Source organism: Rattus rattus, chromosome 2, assembly GCF_011064425.1.
Source record: "Rattus rattus isolate New Zealand chromosome 2, Rrattus_CSIRO_v1, whole genome shotgun sequence".
In the NCBI taxonomy this organism is placed as follows: Eukaryota; Metazoa; Chordata; class Mammalia; order Rodentia; family Muridae; genus Rattus; species Rattus rattus.
Window position 1 is genome coordinate 68,900,642 of NC_046155.1, and position 24,420 is coordinate 68,925,061.

At 43.9% G+C, this 24,420-nt stretch overlaps 2 protein-coding genes across 3 annotated transcripts in view; one reads left to right on the forward strand and one right to left on the reverse strand.

Annotated features, from left to right (window-relative positions):
- The window catches only part of Zranb1 (zinc finger RANBP2-type containing 1), a 54,358-nt gene extending 40,697 nt beyond the window's left edge, over window positions 1-13,661 (reverse strand). For both annotated transcript variants that reach the window (XM_032892409.1, XM_032892408.1), the window contains exon 1: window positions 13,281-13,661. The gene's annotated coding sequence lies outside the window, so the exon portion shown is untranslated. The remainder of the gene's footprint in view (window positions 1-13,280) is intronic.
- Window positions 13,662-16,578: 2,917 nt separating this feature from the next.
- Window positions 16,579-18,346, forward strand: LOC116893113. The gene is made up of 2 exons (XM_032895051.1): window positions 16,579-17,694; window positions 18,279-18,346. Exons 1-2 carry the CDS (start codon window positions 16,884-16,886, stop codon window positions 18,344-18,346), a joined length of 879 nt encoding a protein of 292 aa, XP_032750942.1. The 5' UTR covers window positions 16,579-16,883.
- Window positions 18,347-24,420: the final 6,074 nt, after the last annotated feature.

Consider the following 24,420-nt stretch of genomic DNA (forward strand, 5'->3'; position numbering starts at 1 on the left):
TTTTTTAATGTAATAGAATGCAAAATAATAATATCAAGACTGGCTTGGAGGCAGAGGTCAGAAGAAAGCATGTTACCCACATGCAAGGCCCTAAGTTCAATTTCAGCACTATGTAATTATCATTATGACTATCATAAATGAAGAATTTTCCTGCCCATTCTGAAAATATAAGTAACTGCAATTCTAAACTGAAATTCAAGGAAGACAAGAGAAGCACACTAAACTATTTTCTATAAAAATACATATTCTGAGGAGTTAAAACTCAACAAGATACTAGGTTTTATTAACTGAAAGCTATACTCCACTAGAGAAGCTCATCTGAGTGAGCCACTTTTATCTGTGCCAATCAGTAAATCAAAGTAAGGACAATGTGTGATTTTACATTCTTAAGAATTAACACTGTCTTTTTTTTCCTGATTTGTCACAACATCTTATGAGGTATACAAAATTATTTTCATTTTTTCAAGGCAACTAGTTCTGAGAGGGTATTTTTTTTAACAGTTGTGTTCTTTTTTTACTGTGCATGTTTATGTGTCTGTGTGTGTGTGTGTGTGTGTGTGTGTGTGTGTGTGTGTGTGTGTACATAAGTGCAGGTTCCTACAGAGGCCAGAAGAGGAATTACAGATGACTGTAAGCTGGAAACCAAATCAAGTGCTCTAAACCACTGAGCCATCTATCCAGCCCCCAGCTCTTAAGACCTAGTGCTTCATTTTGAAAAAGAACTGTGAATAAATATCATGCTAACATGTTACAGGTAAGTCATTTAACTTAATAATTCTAATTCTTATGCAATCTAGGACTTCAAATTCTATCCAAGGACTCATATTTCAATTAACTGATACAATAAAATCTGTATAACACAGGTTTTTGAAATATTTTTTTAGCTCCCAGATTTATTTATCCACAAAACTGTATGTGTTGCACTTGAATCAAGTAGCATTTATCTTTTCTTTTTTTTTTTTCAGAGCTGGGGACCGAACCCAGGGCCTTGCGCTTGCTAGGCAAGTGCTCTACCACTGAGCTAAATACCCAGCCCCAAGTAGCATTTATCTTAAAGAGACACAATTATGTCCATTTTTCTTTAGTCTTTATTTGGCCTGGAGAGATAGTTCACTGGTTAAAAGCACTTGGTGCTCTTGCACTTCCCAGCTGGTATACATATATATATATATATGTATATATATATATGTGTGTGTATATATATATTTTTTTCAGGCAAAACACTTGCACCTAAAATAATTTTAAATATATTAGCCTGTTTAATTATGTAAGCTTTATTTATGAAGTATTACTAAACACTTAAGAAACAAAAGTCAAATTTAAGAAAAAAAGCCACATTTAATTTATGCCTCAAAACAACAGGTACTATATACTACCAATCCAGACCCTCTATTAAAAGCCTTATGGAATGGGATGGCAGTGTAGCTCAGTGGTGAAGTGCTAGCCTGGCATGCCCAAAAGCTCCAGGTTTGGTCACCTGCATCAGTATAAAGAAAACAAAAACAAAAGTGAAAACAAAATAGGCAAACAAAGAAAATATCACATGTGAATAATCCTCATTAAGTACAAACTCTTTAAGAAACAGAGAATCTCAGTTGCCAGTAGTTTCAAATAAGAAACTATTCAAAAGAAGAATTAATGACAGCAGTATTAAAGTTTTGTTTTTTTTTTTTTTTTTTTTTTTTTTTTTTTTTTTTGCTTACTTTTTTTTTTGTTCTGGTTTTTCAAGACACTTTCTCTGAGTAGCCCTGGCTGTCCTGGAACTCCCTCTGTAGACCACTGCCCAGCTCTTTTAACCTTCTTTTTTTTTTCCTTTTCTTTTTTTCCGGAGCTGGGGACTGAACCCAGGGCCTTGCGCTTACTAGGCAAGCGCTCTTCCACTGAGCCAAATCCCCAACCCTCTTTTAACCTTCTTAACATAAAATTAACTAGCTATATGTATATAATTATTAATATAAAGCTGTGGAGATTTACAAATGCTCAAAGGGCATCTTAGATGACTACAGAAAATTAAAAAGGGGGCATTCGACACACAAATGTTAGATTCTCTTAAAATATTATGAAGTGGTTCTGAATTATATAATAATAATTAAAAAATAAACCTGAAAGCACTGCTTTACTCTTAGGCCAAAATCCCCAATTTCTATTTTCTTATCTTCTTTCACTGTCTTTCTTACAATAATCATAAGGAAAAACAGTGGTGCTACAGCAGTATCCTGCTGACATGGAAAATTCCCTAACTACAAATCTAATCCCATTCTAGGCCTCAGAAAACTTATCAAATCCTCCCCCATTAAACCTTTTATCTTCCTCTAAAAAGAAACTCCTATCCTGACTTCTTCAGTTTCCACAAACAACACCATTAATACTCCTATACCCAGCTGAGAATCTCAGAATCACCTTGAATTCTGTCTTCTGTCAAAATTTTCTTCCAAAGGTTTCTATCTGTTCAGTTATTTGCTTCTACCCCACTGGCATCAATCTGTCTTCCTCAGTCCAGGTCAGAACTACTATTATAATAGCCTCCCTAAGTATCTTTGTTTTCTAAATACATCCAGCTGTCTGTTACCACAGCAACCCTCTAGTCTTAAGTTTTCTCTAGCAATATAAGCTCTCAGCTCCCTCCTGTAGCACACAAGCCTACTCATTCACTTCTAAACACACTACACATACCCTCAACTTATAGATATGTCATCACTACCGAAGATGCAGATATGAATTCATTGCCTTAGATATGCTCATCCTTAAAACTGAGTTACCTCTCATCAAAGGATGTTCTCTGATCACTCCAAGGACCTTCCAAGCAACCAAACTTTTACTGATATGAACTTATTGCATTTCCTCTTAGGATTAATTTCTGAAACATCAATTCAAAAGTTTTTTTTTCCATCATTCACTCCCACCAATCTTCAAACAGGTCAGCAAAGGTTTCTGAAACCCCATCTCAGGGATTTTAGAGACAAGACAACCAGCACGCTGTATTTTATAAGACCAACAAAATACAGATCACATCACATTGAATGACCTGGAAAAAAAGCAACAGTGAAGATTCTGAACAGTCTCAGAAGAAATTATAGAGTAAAATCAACTCCATGGGTATAACTGAGAAGTACCAAGACCTTGACGAAAAGTGCTTACAAGACAGTATTAAGTTTGTTGCTTTATTTTTTTTTTTTAAAGCAAGATAGAGCATGTCTGTAATCACAGCAGTTGGAATCAAAAGACAGAATGACAACAAGCACAAAGCCAACCAGAGCTACAGACAAACTGTGTCTTTAAAAAAAAACAATGGCTGGGGGCATAGCTGAGCATATAACACATACCTGTCATGTTCCATTTAATTTCTAGTACCCAGCACTATTTTAAAAATAAATAAATAAATAAATAAATAAATAAATAAGTAAGTAAGTAAATAAAGCTGAGCCAGAGAGCAGAGCTAGAGAAACCAGAAGGAACCCTATGGCATATAACGATATGAAATTAAAACGAAGAATGCCAAAGTTCTCAACAACAAACCTAAGAACTAGAAGCCCCCAAGGATAACTGAAGTTGAATTTCCAGCCAAGAGATTTCAAAGTTCAAATCAAGTTGATTTAAACAAAACAAATAAAGTTCTACCTGAGGTTTTAGACTAAGGTTCATGTTTGATACTTTTGAGATAAATTCCTATCCAGCTAGCCAGATTATAAACTGGCAAAAGCTACCTACACCTGATTTCCCCTTAAATCTTACCACAACTGTTACGTAGGTATCAGCAAACATCTAAAGTGTTCCACTGAAAATCATGATCCTTACCATGTCATTCACCCATTCTACCCCAATGAGCTGGAGAGAAGGCTCAGCAATCAAAAGCACGACTGCTCTTCCAGAGGACTGGGTGCATTCACAACACTCACATGATCAACTATCTATAATGCCAGTTCCAGGACTCAACATTCTCTTCAAGTCTTCACAGGCAGCACTCACACAGTGGCGAACAAACAAATGTACACACAGGCAAACTTCCACACACATAATAAATTTTAACTTATAAAAACAAACAAACAAACAAACAAATATTGACCAGGTGTGTAGACACATGCCTGAAATCCCAGTACTGGGAAAGTACAGCCAGGAGGATGTCAACTTCCAGGCCAGCCTGGGCTGCATAGACAGTGTCCCAAGAATAAATGAGCATGTATTGCATAAATACAATGTAATTTATAATATAATTTGTATAATAAAATTATAAAACATTTCTTTCCTGCTATTTAGATATTTGGACTATAAATAACTTACAGGAAAAATATAATAACCATACAATCTGTCCAATAGCACAGTCTAGAGCCTTCTGGTCCTGTGATCCACAACTAAATAACTGTTCTTACTAGATTTCAAAAACTGCCTTTGGCTTTCTCTATTTCTCATTAGCCATCCTCCCTTAATCTTTCTTTGTTGGATTTTATTTCTGATTTCAAGCACCAAGAGTTCTTTGGTCAACACTTCTCAAACCACCAGCTCAATCTCTTAGCAATTTCAATAGATCTGTGGGTTTTATTTTTTATTGCATTTGTTTTATTTATTTATATGTATGCATACATGCGCACAGTACATTCAACAGTACACCTGTAGGTCAGAGGAGAGCTTTCAGGAGTCAGTTCTCTCTTTCCACTTATGTGTGTTACAGGAATCAAATTCTGGTCATCAGCTTTGGCAGCAAATACTTGTACCTGCTAGACTGGCTCACCGTCCCCAGGCTGTGGGTTTTAAATACTACCTATATGCTGATGATTCCCAAATTCTACTCAAGTTCAGATTAACGAATCCAGCTGCCTACAGAACATCTATTCAACTATTTAGTATACGTCTCAAACTTAACATATCCAAAACTGAATTCTTCATCAGAAATTCATGTTTCTAAGCATCAGTTTAACTATTAACAGTTTAAAAGCACTAGACTAAGAATAATAAACTGTTCAATAAGTATTTGTTCCATTCCTTACTACCTGAAAGTATGTCATTCTACACCAGACTTCTGTATTCAAAATCTGAGCAGCCTGGACTACTATGACAACCCATGAGTTGGATAGTGGTACGTAAAGGGCATAAGTACCCCCCCCTTTTTTTTTACAATCATTAATTTTTGGTAGTGGTACTAAGGAATAAAGCCCACGGCTTTGCATGTGCTGGCAAATAACTCTGAGCTATAGTCCCAGTCAACTAAATATCTTCAGAAAATACTACATACATCCTCTACAGAAGTCACTGTTATCTATTGCAGAGACACCTGTTATCAAATACTGAACTGAACAAACCTCTAAAATCCTCTCAAGAGTGTGTGAAAAGTAAGACACAATAAATTCAAGTTAAGTAACGGCTATCAGAGTGGCACCAGCCACACTGGCACTATGGCATTATTTAGCTGCGGCAATTACCCATACTAGAGTTAAGAATATCTATCTTCATTCCAAATAAACCTGTCTTTTCTTTCAAATATTTTAATTATACATGTATACATGTTGAGTGCTGGTGCCCTTGGGTCCAAAAGTATTAGATCCCCTGAAACTAGAATTACATCACCCATAGAATAAGCTAATCTGAGTACCAGGAACACAACTCCTGTCCTCTGCAAAAGTAGTGTCTTAACCACTCAGTGTTCTCCCCAGCCCCTCTAAAATTTGCTATTTCAATCTGGTAAAAATGTATTAACTATGGAAGAAAACATAATGGAATTCTGACAGGTTTCCCCCTCTTAAATTAAATAGGAACTAACAATCCACTGAGAAGAATGAAAAATACCTAGAAGATAGTTATTTACCATTTTATCTACTTTAGCATATAACAATAGTGACATTTCTTTTCATCCATCTTCTAGTCATTTCAGGAATTCTATTTACTTACTAACTTTACCTCTTTAAATACGAAATTAACTTTCTCTAAGCATTTCAGTTGCTAAATAGTGAGAGAAAGGAGGCAAGAAATACTACATATATATCCTTCAACTATATAGTAAAGTCAATTTTACCATAACTTGAGTCATGCACCTCAAATTACAATCTCAAACAAAACTAATCATCTTATAACTCAGAAATAGTGGACAGATATAACTAGTTGAAAAATTAGTCTTCTTAGATGTGCATAAAAATGGGCCAATTAATCTTGAGAGTACATTCTCAATCCATCATTTAAATATAAAAGAGGGTTGGGGAGTTCAATATAGCATGCCTGAAATCCTGGCTTCCATCTTGAGAATCATAAAAGAATAAGGCAACTTTCCTAAGAAGTATGACAGGTTTAACATGTTCAAAACTTTTTTCATTATTCTATTCTCTTAAAGAGACTGCAAACAGATTCCCAAGTTACAAAGCACCCTTAAGAAGGCCAGCGGAAAGTATATCTAGCTCACTAATAGCAGCTTTTTATCAGATGCTAAGGGGGCTTCCTGTTTGACAGGGCAAGGAGGTAGTACCCAAACCTTAACACAAAGTATAAAGTGAAACAAGGCTGTAAAAGGTGGCAGAAGCAAACAGCTAAAATACTCCAAGGCAATGCCAATTCAGATTGGCAAATCCCTCAAATCAAATTCAATTGGAAATATAAAAGTTATTTGAATTATAATTGCATCAAAACACATAATTTAGACCAGGTAGAATGACACGTATCTTTAAACCCAGCACTCAGGCAGAAACAGGCAGACCTCTATGAGGTCAAGGCCAGCCTGGTATACAAAGCAAGCTCCATGCCAAACATGGTTACACAGTGGGACCTCCCATCTCAAAACAAGTTATTTAATATTTCTTACTTAATATTGTAAACTAGACTAGATCATTTTCCTCATGATTCCTATAGTGTGGTAATAAAAGCAGAATGAAGTTTTTTTTTCCTTCCATTGCAGAGACAACAAAGGGTATCATGCAGAAGAGTGCAAAAGAGCAACAGACTGAAAGCACTGTTTGTTCCAAGCATTATAAGTGGGTGAACAACTAGGCCAACTCTGTCTGTCACAATTCTGCCAAAGTCACCCTGTTCAACAAGTAAACACAGTAACAGCTAATATTGCTAAGAATTATATAAAGCATTTTACATATATTAACCAATTCACTCCTCAGAACTATTATTATATCCAATTTTCAAGACTGGAGACAAAGCATGGTGACTATCCTTTAAAAAAAAAAAATCACTAACTGGTACAGTCAGAATCTGAATCCAGGCCTTCTATATCCAAGCACACACATTCAATGGCCTATTCCCACTATCCAAAACTTGACTATTAATCTGCCTGTGTTTCTTGCTGAGCAATCCCTCTGAAACTACCAATAGGCAATACCTAAACATTTTGAGAAAAACAAACAAACAAACAAAAACTTAGTGACACACACTTCATATTTTCTTTTTTAGATTGAGAACTATGTCTAAAAAGCTGAACAAGTAAGCAAAACCTAGATTTTTTTTTTTTTAAATACACTAAATTCAGCACCTAAATTGGAGAGTATGGGGTGGGGTATAAACAGCCTGACTTTAGACTAATATATACTAGTCCAAATTTTAGAAAAAAAAAAAAAAAAGATTCAACACTCAGGAGGCAGAGGTAGGCAGACCTCTGGGAGTTTCAAGACTTGCCTGGCCTACCTGGTCAGTTCCAGGATAGCCAGAGTTACATAGTGAGACCTTGCCCATCTCAAAAAAACAAAAAGCAAACAAAACAAAACAAAAACGTGCTACGTTAATAACAATTAAAAAGCCTTTCATTTTTATTCAGCAAAGTGAAAAAGAGTGAGTCTATCTAAATGGTATGTGTAGGAATTTCAGAGCCACAGATGACCATGCTTTAAAGGAAAGCATGAAATGGTTGCTCATATGATTAGTAAGCAGATCCTACCAATCTGTTAGAGACAAAAACGTCTCACCTGTAAAAATAAAAGGCAGCTAAATATGTGCTCTCTAGCAGAATACTACATTATTTGCAAAGCCTGTTCTGTGTAAAACTCACTTTTGAAAACAAGTGAATTTATTTTGCAAATATCTTATTTTCAAAGATGATGAAAAATAAAATTTCCATTTCCACTGTAATATGGAATAGTTAAGCTCAAATTTTAAAACATAACTAATATTTAATTTGTTACTACATAACAGACCTGATCTCTGTCTCTAATGTTGCCATATGTCCACAAAGCATACTACCATGAATTAAAAGTACCAAGTAATATAATAGAATGTTATCCATCCTCTGACCTGATGACCAGTTATAAGATGTAGACACAGAGGCACAAGCCTGCTGTCATTGGGATAGTTCAATGGCAGAGGAAAATCAGCACTGAAATATTCACAGCATATGTCTTTAAATAATCCCCAAGGAATAGGTATAAAAACAAGAAATCAAACAGTGTCGGCCATGTGTTGATGATGAGGTTATGGACACATGAGAACTCACTGTCCTGGCCTCTATGTGTATGTGTGAAAAACGTTCACAATAAGGAGCTTTTAAGGCTATAGGTGTAGCTCAGTGACAGACCACTTACCTGATATGTACAAGTCCCTGAATCTTCATCATAGAGTTGGGGTGATTAATTAGATCATTAAGCTATTCTAGACTGAGAATTAAGGATTGGTTTGTTAGTGTTTTTTAAAAAAAAAAAAAGAATGAAATATTTTGGAGACTAACAACACAATCCTACTGAAAATCATGGTCCAGGGACTTACTAAATTAGTCTATAAATTGTTTACTGAATTGTAAAGAAATTCAAAGTAAATATTTAAAAAAAAAACTTTTCTTGCAATTTTACAGAATAATAAGCATTGAATATAGTGACATAAACAATTTGGGTTTAGAAGTCAAAAATATATTATTTAACTTATTTATTATTTATTTGTAAAAACTTAATCTAGCTGAGAGTGATAGCATATGCCTAACAAAGCCAGCACTCAGAAAGCTAGAGTAGAAGGATCACTATTCACAAGTTCTAGGTCACCGTACACAGTATGCACCAAGCCAGTCTGGAATACACAATGAGATCTTACCTTATAAAGAAAAACGATCTATTCTACAACTTACAGGTATGGTTTAAAAGTGAGAAATAGGGCTGGAGAGATGGTTCAGGGGTTAAGAATAAATACTGACTGCTCTTCCAGAGGTCCTGAGTTCAATTCCCAGCAACCACATGGTAGCTCACAACCATCTGTAACAGGATCTGATGCCCTCTTCTGGTGTGTCTGAAGATAGCAACAGTGTACCCACAAAGACAGTAAATAAATAAATCTTTTAAAAAAAAAAAACAAAACAAAAAAAAAACCCCAGCATTTCAGGAAGTTTATTAAAGGCTAGTTTTAGCTCCAGTTATACTGGAAAGATTTATGAATCTTTTAAGAAAAAGTTTTTATATAAACAAATTTATGGGACTAGATGGCTCAGGGGCTAAGAGTACCGGCTGCTCTTCCAGAAGACCTGGATTCAATTCCCAGCACCCACATGGCATCTTACAATTGTCTGTAACTCAGTTCTCAGGGGATACAACATGCACATAATGTAAAGACACACATACAGGCAGAATACAGGCAAAATAAAGGTTAAAAAGCACTTAAAACTATTTTATAAAAATCAGACAATTTTGGGCTAGAAGGCTGGTTCAGCAGTTAAAAACAGTGGCTGTTCTTCCAGAGAATCAGAACCCACAATGTCTGATGAGTGTCTGTACCTCCAGTCCCAGAGTATATGACACTCTCTTTTGGCTTCCAAGGGTACTATATGCAGGTGGTAAACAGTCAAATATGCAGGCAAAACACCCATACACACAAAATATTTTTTGAATTAGACATTTAAAGGGAAAATATTTTGACAAACTATAAAAGGGTGAGTTTTCACAGAAGGCAAAGACACATATCAGGAAAATTTACTGCCAAGAAATTTACTCACACATCAGAAACACGCACACCTATTTTCCAAATGCCTAAGTATCCACTTACCTACTGCATAACTATATGTATTATTTTTGGTATATAAGAATACTATAGGCCAGTTTTATGTTTTCTTCCAACCACACTGACAGGTAGCAATGAAATTATACGTCTGCCTTTTGATCAACTGTACAATCAGCATCTGAGGTTAGAAATGCAAATAGGCTACAGGTTATTCCTCGTTCCCATGATGATAAATGTCATCTGCATAAAAATGCAAAATAGCTACCTTTCATGTCACTAGTACCAAATCCAAAGTCAAGTAACTGCCTTAGACTCCGTGAACAAAACCAGAGATTTTCATTTGAATAATGCAGCATCATATTGAATAGTAAAATGCCAACACCTTGTATTAGTAGGAAACAGGGTAACAAATGTAAGCATAATGACCAAGTATTTTTTATGACATGACCATATTTTCAAATATTTTCTCTCATAAATCATCAAAAATCCCAGAAACTCCAATAGTAGAAAGCATACAAATTGTATATCCTGAAATACCTCTGTAACCAGAAATACTTTGTCAGATTACATTTTCAGAGCCAACTATACTGTCTCCATAGATACAAACTCATTTCTCAGGGCCTTAAAAATACAGTTGGGAAACAGAAGTCATAAAAAGAAATCTACGCTACCATAGACTAAGGAAAAAAAGGTGGAAAGTATCATGCAAAAGAGCAAATACATCCCTCCAAGTTAAGTTCTCAAAGGGGTTCTTAGGAGATAGCACTTAACTTGATGTACAGTAAAAAGGGGTAAAATAAATAAAGGCCAAGAGGGGGACTATACAGAAACAACTTAAATTTAGCTGGCCTGAGCTTCACATAGTGAAGAATTAAGATTAAAGTATATATCAAGATCAACTACTGAGAAATTTGAACACGAAAAGGAGTTTGACTTTTTTTTTCATTTCTGTAGGTTTATATATTGTGGTAAGAAGTGAACGTGCTGGTTTTGTTTTTTGGGTTTATTTTTTTTGGGGGGGGAGGTTGTTTTGTTTTTTGAATTAGGGTTTCTCTGTGTAGCCCTGGCTGTCCTGGAACTCACTCTGTAAACCACAATGGCCTTGAACTCAGAGATCCACCAGCCTTGGCCTCCTGAGTGCTGGAAATAATGGTATGAACCACCACTGCCCTTCAGAGGTGTCAGTGTACTTAAATACAGAAAATATACCTAAGGTATAAAGAGACACAAACATTCCAAATAAACCACTACAAACTGGAAGAAAAAGTGTCAAACAAGAAGGTATTTCTAGGGTTGGGGATTTAGCTCAGTGGTAGAGCGCTTGCCGAGGAAGCGCAAGGCCCTGGGTTCGGTCCCCAGCTCCGGGAAAAAAAAAAAAAAAAAAAAAAGAAGGTATTTCTAAGGAAGAGAAGCCATAGCAATGCTCAAATAAAACCAAACCAAGTTATATAGAAAGTTAACACCCTACTTTTGCAACTACTTTTAAGTTTTAACTGATTTTATAAAAGCAGTATAAATATAAAGTACAAGTAATGGCTCTCACTGTATCAATTACACATAAATCAATTTACCTTAAACATTGTACAACTGAACTAATGTTAATGAATTAGTTAACTATTAGTTAACTAATGTTAACTAATGTTAATAATGTCAGACTTCATTTATTTATGGTTTTGGAGGAACAGGGTTTCTCTGTGTAACCTTGACTCTCAAGAAACTCGCTCTGTAGACCAGTATAGCCTAGAACTCAGAGACCTCTGCCACCTGAGTGCTGGGAGTAAAGGCATTCACTACCTTGCCCGGCCTAATCCTCAGACTTAAAATTGATATGCCACAACCCCTATCAGTACACATATATGGATCAAGGCCATTAGTTTAAAATATATTACCATGAATTGTAAGTTCATCTACTACCTCAAGCATATTTCAAGAGTAAATAAATGGGTGCCCCAATGCTCAGCAACACTAATAAAAGGTTGTTAAAACAACCAGTAAAAAATCTTCCAGCGGGGTTGGGGATTTAGCTCAGTGGTAGAGCGCTTGCCTAGGAAGCGCAAGGCCCTGGGTTCGGTCCCCAGCTCCGAAAAAAAAAGAACCAAAAAAAAAAAAAATCTTCCAGAGCATTCAAGTAACATCCTCCTCAGGAAAAGTAAAATGTCTCATTACTGTCCTGCCTCTTAACCCCTCACAGACCAAAAAAAAAAGTTACAAAAATTTAATGAGACTATTTTAAGAGCCCCAAAATCAAAAGAGCAAACTTCTAAATATACTTTTGAATTACCGAATTACCTCATTTAATTAAAATAATATTTAACAGGATCCAGCTCTACTTTTCCCAAGCATAGTTCAGCCGACTTTCTAATGGCTTCTGTCACAAAGATCCTCGGGTCTCCCCTGTCTTCTCTATGTAAACAAAGTCACCCATGTTTGTTCAACCGAGGTACCATGCATGTGGCAAAAGTTAATAAGGAATTAACTGAGAGACCGCGGGGTACAGGAGCCACTCATTATATAACACTTCCAAGTATTTGCACATCACGTTTATTAACATTATCACAGGTCAACTAGAGAGAGAGACCAAACATTACGAGCAGTGGGAGGGACTTATAACAGTGACTTAGGGGGTAACCGAAGGGGGAAATCGAGGGGCTGAGATACAAAATTCTAAGCAAGGTGGTTTCAAAACACCAGTGTCTCCAAGATAATGGGCGGGTTCAAACTTCCTGCATAACCTAAACTGCCTCTCCCCGGCGCTAATATCAAGTATTACAGCTCTTTTGTCTGTGCAATGACCGGCCAAATTTGAGCAGAAAAACAAAACAAAACAACAAAAACCACAAGGTAGTTGCACAGAGCGATCGTTACCAGGAGCGGAGTTCCAGCTGCCCATGGCCACAAGACATCAACTCTCACCCTGATTTGCTTTAGGCAACAACGGAGAGAGGCAAGTATGAGGCGGAGAGAAAGTGGACAAGGGACCAAAACACAAGTTTGGAGATCAGCACCAACTTAGAGCGACGAATTCGGGTGTATACGGCCTACTGAGAAGTGGGAATAAGACCCACACACTCGGACTCGGGAGGAATCCTAGTCGCCGGAATGAGGCGGGCAAAAGGGCAGAATGAGGCTGCCAGCCAGACAGCCGACTGCGGCCAAATCAGGTCGGTAAACAAGCCGGGCGGGCTACTCTCCCTCATCCCCCGGGTTGTCCCCGCGCCGGAAAGCCCAAGATGGACGCGCGGCCGCGGACAACCCCGGGCCTGCGATGCGCTATCCCGCAACGCTGCTGCCCGGAGGCTCGGCAGCCTGCGCCCCGCGACGCCCCGTCAGGCCGCGGTCGACCCGCGAGGGCCTGCGGCGCGGCGCCCCAACCCAGGCCCGGTTACCTGGCGGCCGCGACTCCTCCTCCTCCCCGTCTGACGCGCGGCGCCAGGCGGCTGCGGCGGCGGCGGCGACTCCCGCACGGCCCGCGGCGACGAGCCGAGCCCGGCCCCTCTCCGCCTCCCTCGGCGCCGCCGCCCACCCCTGCTGCCGCCTCCGCCCTCCCGCCTCAGTCAGGACATGTTCTCCGCGGGCCCGCGCGCGGCTCCCAGCGGCCCGAGGGGCGGAGAGGCGGCGCGGAGGCGGGGGCCGAGGCTCGGGGACAGGGGCGGAGCAGACTGAGGACGGCCTCGGGCGCTGAAGACTCCGAATGGCGGCGGTCAGGACCCTAGAGCTAAATAAACCCCGCGGCGGCTGCACAACGTCAGGAACTGGACCTTGCTGCTCACCGTCCTGTGATTGGTCCCGAGGCCTCAGGAGGTGCAGCCAATAGGTGATCGCCTCTTTCCCGGAGCAGGAGGCGGGCCGCGGCCGTGATGTCAGCAGCATGCGTCCTGATTGTGAGGCTACAGCCCGCGCGGTCCTGCCACGCATCCTCCCGAGTGGCGAGTTTCCTCAAATAAAAGTGCAGGATACGCTTGAAAGGTAGGAGTCGGGTTTCCCGGACCGCCGTGGGCTCTTACAGCTGAGTCCCCAGAGCTTTGAACTAGCGTGAGTCTTGCGTCTCAGAAATGAGCTGTTTGCTAACTGGGATGCTTGGCGGTTCCTTAGGCCATTTAAAACCTTTTTTTAAATTTCCATAATTTAACACAGGCTTTCATTCTGTGGCTCAGGCTGGCCTGGAACTCTTAAAAGATCTTCTTGCCTCAGCCTCCCCAAGAGCGCTGAGATTACAAGCCCTGCTTACTTTGCTTTTTATTTTGTTTTCAGACGAGGTTCTCTTGTAGCCCAGTTTATTTCTAATCCTTCTAAATAGCTGAGAGCCTCAGCCTCCGGAATGCCGGACTTAAAAGTATGCCACCACTACACTTGGTTTCAACTACCATTTTTTTTTTATAGTGAAGTTGCCAAGCTTGACAGCCCGAGTTCCATCCCCAGTATCTACATAGTGGAAGAAGAGAACTAACTCCCACAGTTGTTCTCTGAGCTACACACAAAAAGAAATAAATTAATTAATTTTAAAAAACGAAAGAATATGGGGGCTGGAGAAACAGCCAACATATAAGAGTACTTCCAGCTCTCGCAAAGACCCAGAGTTGAGTTCAGTTCCCAGCAGCCACTTCAGTGGAGTACAGTAATCTGTAACTCCAGCTACGGGGATTCAGTGCCCTTTTGTGGCCTCTACCAGCACCCACACTCACTTGTATTGAAATGTTTTTCAAAAACTCGTCCCTGTCGCCCACCCACTCAAGGCCTGAACCTGACTTTCAGCCTGTACAAGTTAACTCTTTTTTTTTTTTTTTTTGGTTCTTTTTTTGGAGCTGGGGACCGAACCCAGGGCCTTGCGCTTCCTAGGCAAGCGCTCTACCACTGAGCTAAATCTCCAACCCACAAGTTAACTCTTACATGACCCATGTACGGGGAAGTTTGTGTTCCAGGAACTCGGAGGCGCCATGAGATCAGATAGCTGTACTCCAAGGGTGTAAACGACCTCCTCCACCCTGTACCCAGAGTTCCGAGAAAAGCCACAAAGAACATCTGTGTGACCCCAGATATCCCTTTTGCCCGCTCAAAACTTGCTTAAGTTTGAATGAGCGCGAGGACCAATCATGTATCGCCCCGCCATCCTTTTCCCGTTCCTCAACCAAAACCCTATATAAACTCTGTGCTTCTGTGGTTCGGGGCCAATCCCTCTGCCTCCTGCGAGAGGTACGTATTGGTCCAAAGCTCTGCCCAAATACAGCCTGTTGCTTTTGCATCGAACTCAGTCTCTTGTCGTTCTTGGGCACCGCTCCCTCCCGAATTGAGAGAGGCCGAGGAACTCGGACTTAACATTTGGGGGCTCGTCCGGGATCTGAGCGAACTCCCCGAGAGACAGAGACTCTTCTTCGGAGGCTGTTTCGGTTTCATGTGTTCAGTGTGTTGCTGTTGTGTCCTCGGCGTTGTGGTGTTAGTCTTAAGTGTCGTTGTTGGTGGCCTTCTGTGGTATTTTCTGGGGCTTCGTAGAGGGGCTCCGGGAAGGAGCCAAGGAGCAGCTGCCCAGGGGGCCGTAAGGACCCCTGTGGCTGCGGGGAGCGGACTCGCTCAGACTTGCAGGCTGCGACCCTGGAGGGACACCTCTGGGGGGATTGGGAAGACGTGGAATCCTCCCTGTGGGGTGACTCGGAATCCGCCCCAAGTGAGAGGGAAGACGTGGACTCCTTCCCTAAGGAACAAGGCGTGTGGGAGATGTGGAATCCTCCTACTTCGGTCCTTTTTGTGCCTCGAGAGGAGCGTCTGCTTCTTGTCGGGAAGACTCAGTACACTCGGCTCCCGAGTGAAGTTGCTTTCGGTTTCTTGTTTGAGCACCGCTCTGGGCAGCTTTGTCTCGGCGCCTTAGTGTTTTTGTCTCTCCTGGTTGTTTTGTCTTGTTTTCTGTATTTTTAGGCAGGGATGGGACAAAAGGTATCCACCCCGCTTTCCCTCACCCTGGATCATTGGGCTGAAGTGAAAACTAGAGCCCACAACTTGTCGGTGAAGGTCAGGAAGGGACCATGGCAGACTTTCTGTACCTCTGAGTGGCCGACTTTTGAGGTAGGATGGCCCCCTATAGGAACTTTTGATATAGCCATACGTCAAGGCCGTAGTGTTTCAAGAGGGGCCAGGAGAACACCCTGACCAACAACCTTACATTTGAAAGAACCTAGCTCGAGTCTCAGGATGGCGCGCCCCAGGAAACACGAGAGACCGGCTTGATGTAAAAGCAAGAGGCAGTTTAATAGTAACGGAGCTCCGGGCCGACACGTATCTCATGCAGGAGACAGAGGAGTCGACCCCGAAACTCAAAAGTCAGGGGTTTATGTAGGGAAAGCTAGGGGGTTTGGCGCGGTTACACACAATTGGCTGTTTCAAACAGTGGCGGCTAATTTCTGGCGCGGCTATAAGTGATTGGCTCATTCAAACATAGCAGTGAGATTACAACACAGCAGAAGAGTACCTGCTGACTGGAGCGTACAGGATTTTAGAAGCCAGGGGCTTATCAGGGTTTGAAGGACATCTGGTTAAAGTGTGACTCTGAGTAAGCTGGGGGAGGTGTCCTCCTGTCAGATGGTTTGGGTCAGTCCTGATAGCTTGTGCTGGTTCCTGCATTCCTTTTCTTTATCTTTATGGTCTGTTAGTCCTGGCGGCAGGGCGGGCACCATCATGCCTGGACTTGCCTGGGCTTGCCTTTCACGGTTTTTAGCCCTGAGTCTGTGAATTTTGAAACTTACTTTTTACTTTAAATCTATATCCTTTCACATTCTGGTCTGGGAGGATTTGGTCTTGAATCCTCCACCATGAGTCAGACCCTGGATAAAGAAACTGGAACCCAGGGTGCTGGTCGTCGAAGAGGCAGGTGGTAACAAGAAAAGTTGAGACCCTGAGTCCCACAGAGGGACCCTCAGCCCCTCCACCCAAGATTTACCCCGAGATTGAGGAGCCGCCCGATTGGCCAGCTCCCATGCCTCCCCCATACCCCCAGGACCCCGATGATGCTGGCGCTGGTGCCCTGGCAAGGGGACCGGTGGCTAGAACCCGCAGCAGGAGGGCTCAGAGCCCTGAAGGGCCTGACTCGACCACCACCCTTCCATTGCGGTTGTTTGGGCCACCTGTGGACCCCCCCTGGGATCCAACCCCTACAGTATTGGCCTTTTTCATCAGCTGATCTTTATAACTGGACGACTAACCATCCCTCTTTCTCTGAGAACCCAGCCGGCCTTACAGGCCTTCTGGAATCCCTAATGTTTTCCCACCAGCCTATGTGGGATGGTTGCCAGCAATTGTTACAGGTCCTTTTCACTACTGAAGAGGAGGAGAGGATCTTGCTGGAAGCCAGGAAAAATGTCCCCGGGAACGGAGGTGTACCTACCAACCTCCCCAATGAGATGGATGTCGGATTTCCCCTGAACCGCCCGAACTGGGACTACAACACAGCCGAAGGTAGGGAGCGGTCAACCGTCTATCGCCGGGCTCTGGTAGCAGGTCTCAAAGGGGCAGCGCGGTGCCCCACTAATTTGGCCAAGGTAAGAGAGGTGATGCAGGGGCCTGCTGAGCCCCCTTCAGTGTTTCTTGAGCGCCTGATGGAGGCCTACAGAAGGTATACCCCGTTTGACCCCACGGCCGAGGGTCAGGCGGCAGCAGTAGCCATGGCCTTTATAGGTCAGTCGGCCCCCGATATTAGAAAGAAACTCCAGAAAATAGTGGGACTGCAGGATTATACCCTACAGGACTTAGTAAAGGAAGCAGAGAAAGTGTATCATAAGAGAGAGACAGAGGAAGAAAGGATGGAGAGAGAAAAGAGAGAGAGAAAAGAAAGAGAAGACAAAAGGGAAGGAGAAAGAGACAGGAGATTGACCAAGATCCTGGCGGCTGTAGTGGAGAACAAGAGAGAGAGACCTAGACAGAGAGGGTACCTGGGCAACAAAGGAAGAGAAGGAAGAGAACCAAGAGAAGGAGCCATTCAACCCCCATTAGACTGCAACCAATGTGCCTGGTGTAAAGAGAAAGGATACTGGGTGAGGAACTGCCCCAGGAAACGAACCAAGAAGGTCCTGGCACTAGGAGACAACTAGGGGAGACAGGGCTTGGCCCTCCTCCCCGAACCTAGGGTAACTCTGAAAGTGGAGGGGACAGCAGTGGACTTCCTAGTGGACACTGGGGCTGAACACTCGGTCTTGAAGAAACCATTAGGGAAGTTAAAAGACAGACAAACTATGGTGGTGGGGGCCACGGGCAGCAAGCTCTACTCTTGGACTACAGATAGGACAGTGGACCTCAGGAAAGGCCAGGTCACTCACTCTTTCCTGGTCATTCCTGAGTGCCCAGCAGCCCTGATAGGACTCGACCTTCTCACCAAGCTGAGAGTGCAGATTAGGTTTTCTCAGGAAGGTCCGCAAGTGGCATGGACAACCCTGCCATGGCCTTAACCCTGAATTTAGAAGATGAGTACTAGGGTTGGGGATTTAGCTCAGTGGTAGAGCGCTTACCTAGCAAGCGCAAGGCCCTGGGTTCGGTCCTCAGCTCCGGGGGAAAAAAAAAAAAAGACAAAATAAGTAGAAGATGAGTACCAGATGCATGAGCCAGTGATCAGGACAGAGCCCCCAGCTGATTGGCTATCTAAGTTCCCCAAGGCCTGGTCAGAGACTGGAGGGACCGGGATGGCAAAACAGGTTCCCCCTGTAATGATAGACCTTAAGGCAGGGGCCACCCTAATAAGGGTCAGGCAGTATCCCATGAGTAAAGAAGCGCGAGAGGGGATTAGGCCACACATCCAGAGACTCCTGGCTCAAGGTATCCTGGTCCCGTGCAAATCACCATGGAACACCCCGCTCTTGCCCGTGAAGAAGCCAGGTACTAGTGACTATCAACCAGTCCAGGACCTTCAAGAGGTGAACAAAAGGGTACAGGACGTCCACCCCACTGTTCCCAACCCATACACGCTCCTCAGCTCTATCCCATCTGAAAGGACTTGGTATACAGTGTTGGATTTAAAAGATGCTTTCTTTTGCCTAAGACTCCATCCCTCCAGCCAGCCCATCTTCGCCTTTGAGTAGAGAGATCCCAATACCGGCCAGGTGGGACAGTTGACTTGGACTCGGCTACCCCAGGGGTTCAAAAACTCCCCCACGAGCTGGAGAGATGGCTCAGTGGTTAAGAGCTCTGACTGCTCTTCCAGAGGTCCTGAGTTCAATTCCCAGCAACCACATCGTGGCTCACAACCATCTGTAATGGGATCCGATGCCCTCTTCTGGTGTCTGAAGACAGCTACAGTGTACTCACATACATGAAATAAATCTTTAAAAAAAAAAAAACTTCCCCACTCTCTTTGATGAGGCCCTCCACCGGGATTTAGCGGCATTCCGGCCAACAACTCCCAGGTAACACTCTTGCAGTACATGGATGATTTACTTTTGGCAGTGGCCACTGAGGACGAGTGCTGGCGAGGAACGGAAGACCTGCTGCAGGAGTTGGGTGAGTTAGGGTACTGGACGTCAGCCAAGAAGGCACAGCTGTGTTGGAAAGAAGTCACCTACCTAGGGTACTTGCTGAAAGAGGGACAACGGTGGCTGACGGAGGCCAGAAAGAAGACCGTCACCAGCATTCCGGTGCCCAGAAACCCCAGGCAAATACATGAATTCTTGGGAACAGCAGGGTACTGTCGCATTTGGATTACCGGGTTCGCTACCCTGACTGCTCCCCTGTACTCCCTCACCTGAGAAGGGGTTGACTTCAACTGGCAGTCTGAACACCAGAAGGCTTTTGAACAAGTCAAAAAAGCATTATTGCCTGCCCCAGCCCTGGCTCTACCCAATTTGACCAAGCCATTCTACCTGTACGTGAATGAACGAGCAGGAGAAGCCCGAGGTGTCTTGACCCAACCGTTGGGACCTTGGAAGAGGCCAGTAGTCTACCTATCTAAGAAATTGGACCCAGTGGCTTCGGGATGACCGTTTTGCCTAAAGGCAATTGCCGCAGTGGCTGTCTTAGTAAAAGACTCCAACAAGTTGACTCTAGGCCAGAGAGTCACGGTCGTGGCCCCACATACCCTGGAAAGCATAATCAGACAGCCCCCAGATCGCCCACATGACCCACTAGAGCTTGTTATTGACAGATCGAGTGACCTTTGCCCCCCTAGACATTCTGAACCCTGCAACCTTGCTACCAGAAGCGGAGGAATGAGCTCCCATCCATGACTGCCAAGACATCCTGGCAGAAGAAACCAGCACCCGGAAGGACTTGACTGACCAGCTGTGGCCAGGGTGCCCTAACTGGTTCACGGACGGTAGCAGTTTCGTGGTGGAAGGTAAGAGGATGGCTGGGGCAGCGGTGGTAGATGGGAAAAGGACTATCTGGGCTAGCAACCTGCCGGAGGGCACTTCTGCTCAAAGAGCGGAGCTCATCGCGTTGACCCAGGCTTTGCAGCTGGCCAGCGGGAACTGTGTCAATATCTATATGGACAGCAGTTATGCCTTTGCCACTGCCCATATTCATGGAGCCATCTACAAACAGAGGGAGCTATTGACGTCGGGGGGGGGGGGAGATCAAAAATAAAGAAGAAATCTTAAGTCTTCTCAAGGCCATCCATCTACCCAAGAAGGTGGCCATCATCCACTGCCCTGGACATCAGAAAGGTACAGATTACATAGCAAAGGGCAATCATATGGCTGACGAGGCTGCCAAACGAGCGGCTCAGGGCCCAGTGGTTCTGGTTGCTCGACCACGAAAATACTGGGACCTGGAGGCCATCTTCCCGGAGGCCACCGAAAGGTTTCAGTATACCCAGAAGACCTAGATAAAATCAAGAAAAAGGTTGGGCCCTGTCTAGAGAAGACACCAGGGATTAAGACCAGCCCTGATGGACACATGATCCTGCCCAGCAAAGAAGGTTATCATTATGTACGAAATCTCCATCAACTAACCCATCTGGGCTCAAAGAAACTAAAGGAACTTGTCCAAGGCTCTGATTACTACATCCTGGATTTGCCTGAGGTTCTACAGAAAGTAACCTCCGAGTGTCAGGCCTGTGCCTTCACTAATGCAGGCCACCACCATAAGGTAACCGGGACCAGGCTAAGGGGAGATAGGCCAGGAGCTTACTGGGAAGTAGACTTCAAAGAAGTAAAACCAGCCAAATATGGATATAGATACCTGCTAGTGTTTGTGGACACTTTCTCTGGTTGGGTAGAGGCTTTTCCAACGAAAAAAGAGAGAGCACAAGTAGTAGTAAAGATCCTGGAAGAAATATTCCCCAGGTTTGGTGTGCCCAAGGTCATTGGATCTGACAACGGACCTGCATTTGTTGCCCAGGTAAGTCAGGGACTGGGCTGCCAGCTGGGGACGAATTGGAAACTACATTGTGCATATAGACCCCAGAGCTCAGGACAGGTAGAAAGGATGAATTGAACCCTAAAGGAGACCTTAACTAAATTTGTCTTCTCTAGAGACCGGCGAATCAGACTGGGTGACCCTCCTCCCCTTCGCGCTGTTCAGGGCGAGGAATACCCCAGGAGGACTTGGGTTGACACCGTTCGAGGTCCTTTTGGGGACCCCTCCCCCAGTAACCAGAGCAGACCAGATAACTTGTGACTCTGATCTTATATCTTCAAAGCCTCTATTTGCCTGACTCAAAGCCCTCGAACTTCTGAGAAACCAGGTGTGGAACGAGCTGAAGGACTCCTATGAGACTGGGGACCTGTCCATACCTCACCAGTTCCAAGTGGGAGACACGGTCCTGATACAGAGACATCGTTCAGGGAACCTTGAACCACGCTGGAAGGAACCCTATCTGGTACTGTTGACTACCCCCACCGCAGTGAAGGTGGACGGGATCCCTACCTGGGTACACGCCTCACACGTGAAGAAGGCTTCTGCGTCTAGTCAGGATGAATGGACTGTGGTGCGGACTGATAATCCTAAGTTGCGCCTTCAGCGGGGAAACAGGGAATCAGGGCAACCCTCACCAACCTAAAACCTTTACCTGGCAGGTTATTAACGAGGCTGGAGATGTAGCCAGCACCTCTGCGCCCTATACAGGGGCGTCTCCCCAGTGGCCAACCTTACAAGTGGACTTGTGCCACTTGGCCGCAGGAGGAAATTCCTACTGGGGTTTACCTAGCAATTACCTACCTATAGACAAAGCCCCCCACGGGTCAGGAATAAATGAACGATATGTTGGCTGTGACACAGTCCACCGCCGCACCAACATTAGGGAAACTGAGTTCTATGTTTGTCCTGGGGCCCACCGGGACAGGGCGCTTAATTATAAATGTGGCTATAGGGATACATACTATTGTGCCTCGTGGGGCTGTGAGACCACTGGGGATGCTTACTGGAAGCCTTCCTCCTCCTGGGACTACATAATCGTCAAAAAGGGGTGGAAGAATTCCCAGAGAAACTCTACTCTGACTGCCGAGTGCAGGAACAGTGACCCAAACACAAAGGGGTGGTGTAATCCCCTTATTGTCACCTTCACTGAGGCAGGAAAAAAAGTTACCTCGGAAGAATGGGCAAGGGGTTTCGAATGGGGTATCCGTTTTTACGTTACCAACCGGGATCCTGGGCTAACTTTTAAAATTAAACTTGACATTAAAAACACCTCTAGCAGCCCAGTGGGCCCCAATAAGGTCCTGCCCGATCAAGGATCCCCAAAAGCCCCAGCAGCTCCCCCGGCAGCTCCACCCGCGAAAGCACCCATGTCCCCTCCCAGGGGACATAACAGCAGTACTAGCTCGCCAGTCACTAGTGCACCTTCTACTCTGTCTACTCTTATGCATACTGTGCCCCCCCATTACTAGGCACCCTTCCACTGGAGATAGACTTTAATCTCATCCGTGGGGCCTACCAAGCTCTTAACCAATCCAATCCTAATGACACAGAGTCCTGTTGGCTGTGTCTAACGGCCAGTCCACCTTACTATGAGGGGATAGTGCTGGTAGGGAGCTACAGCCACTCCAGCTCACATGGTGAATGTGCTTGGCAGGACCAAGGAGCTACAGCCACTCCACCTCACATGGTGAATGTGCTTGGCAGGACCAAGGAGCTACAGCCACTCCACCTCACATGGTGAATGTGCTTGGCAGGACCAGGGCAAAGTAACCATCACTGAAGTGTTTGGCTCGGGGCTATGCCTGGGTAATGTCCCCCCGAGCCACCAGTATCTCTGTAACCAGACCTCTCTGAGCCTAACCACTACCCAGGACTATTATCTAGTACCCCCTAATGGAACTGGTGGACCTGTAATACTGGTCTCACCCCCTGTGTTGCTACCAGAGTTTTCAACAACTCTAGAGACTATTGCATCCTTATCCAGCTTTTGCCTAAGATTATATACCATGATGGCCCAGGGTTCGAGGACCTGCTTGACTGGAGAGTAACCAGGTATAGGAGGGAACCCATCTCCCTCACTCTAGCTATGCTATTGGGATTAGGGGTGGCAGCAGGAGTAGGTACAGGGGCTGTGGCCCTGGTAACCCAGCATCAAGGGTTCTTATCCTTACAGGCAGCTATTAATGAAGATCTTAGAGACCTACAAAACTCTATCGAGGCTCTAGAGAAGTCTCTGACTTACCTCTCTGAAGTAGTTTTACAAAACAGAAGAGGACTTGACCTCCTATTTCTTAGAGAAGGGGGACTGTGTGCCACTTTAAAGGAAGAATGTTGCTTTTATGCTGATCATACTGGAGTGGTTAGAGACTCCATGCAAAGACTCAAAGAGAGACTAGATAAACAACAGAGGGACCGTGAGGTACCACAAGGATGGTTTGAGTCTTGGTTCTCCCATTCTCTGTCGCTGACCACTCTGTTGTCTGCTTTGGCCGGGCCCCTGGTGCTATTGCTTCTGTTACTTACCTTTGGGCTTTGCATGATTAATAGGCTTGTAGCTTTTGTTAGAGAAAGAATTAGTGCTGTGCAACTATTAATCCTTAGGCAACAATATAAGGCTTTACAAAATCCTGAAGATGAGCTGTAATTCTAAGATTAGAATTATTTATTAGAAGAAGTGGGGAATGAAATGTTCGAAAACTCGTCCCTGTCGCCTACCCACTCAAGGCCTAAACCTGACTTTCAGCCTGTACAAGTTAACTCTTACATGACCCATGTACCGGGAAGCTTGTGTTCCAGGAACTCGGAGGCGCCATGAGATCAGATAGCTGTACTCCAAGGGTGTAAACAACCTCCTCCACCCTGTACCCAGAGTTCCGAGAAAAGCCACAAAGAACATCTGTGGGACTCCAGATATCCCTTTTGCCCGCTCAAAACTTGCTTAAGTTTGAATAAGCGCAAGGACCAATCATGTATCGCCCCGCCATCCTTTTCCCACTCCTCATCCAAAACCCTATATAAACTCTGTGCTTCTGTGGTTTGGGGCCAATCCCTCTGCCTCCTGCGAGAGGTACGTATTGGTCCAAAGCTCTGCCCGAATACAGCCTGTTGCTTTTGCATCGAACTCGGTCTCTTGTCGTTCTTGGGTGCCGCTCCCTCCCGAATTGAGAGAGGCCGAGGAATTCGGACTTAACAGTACAAACA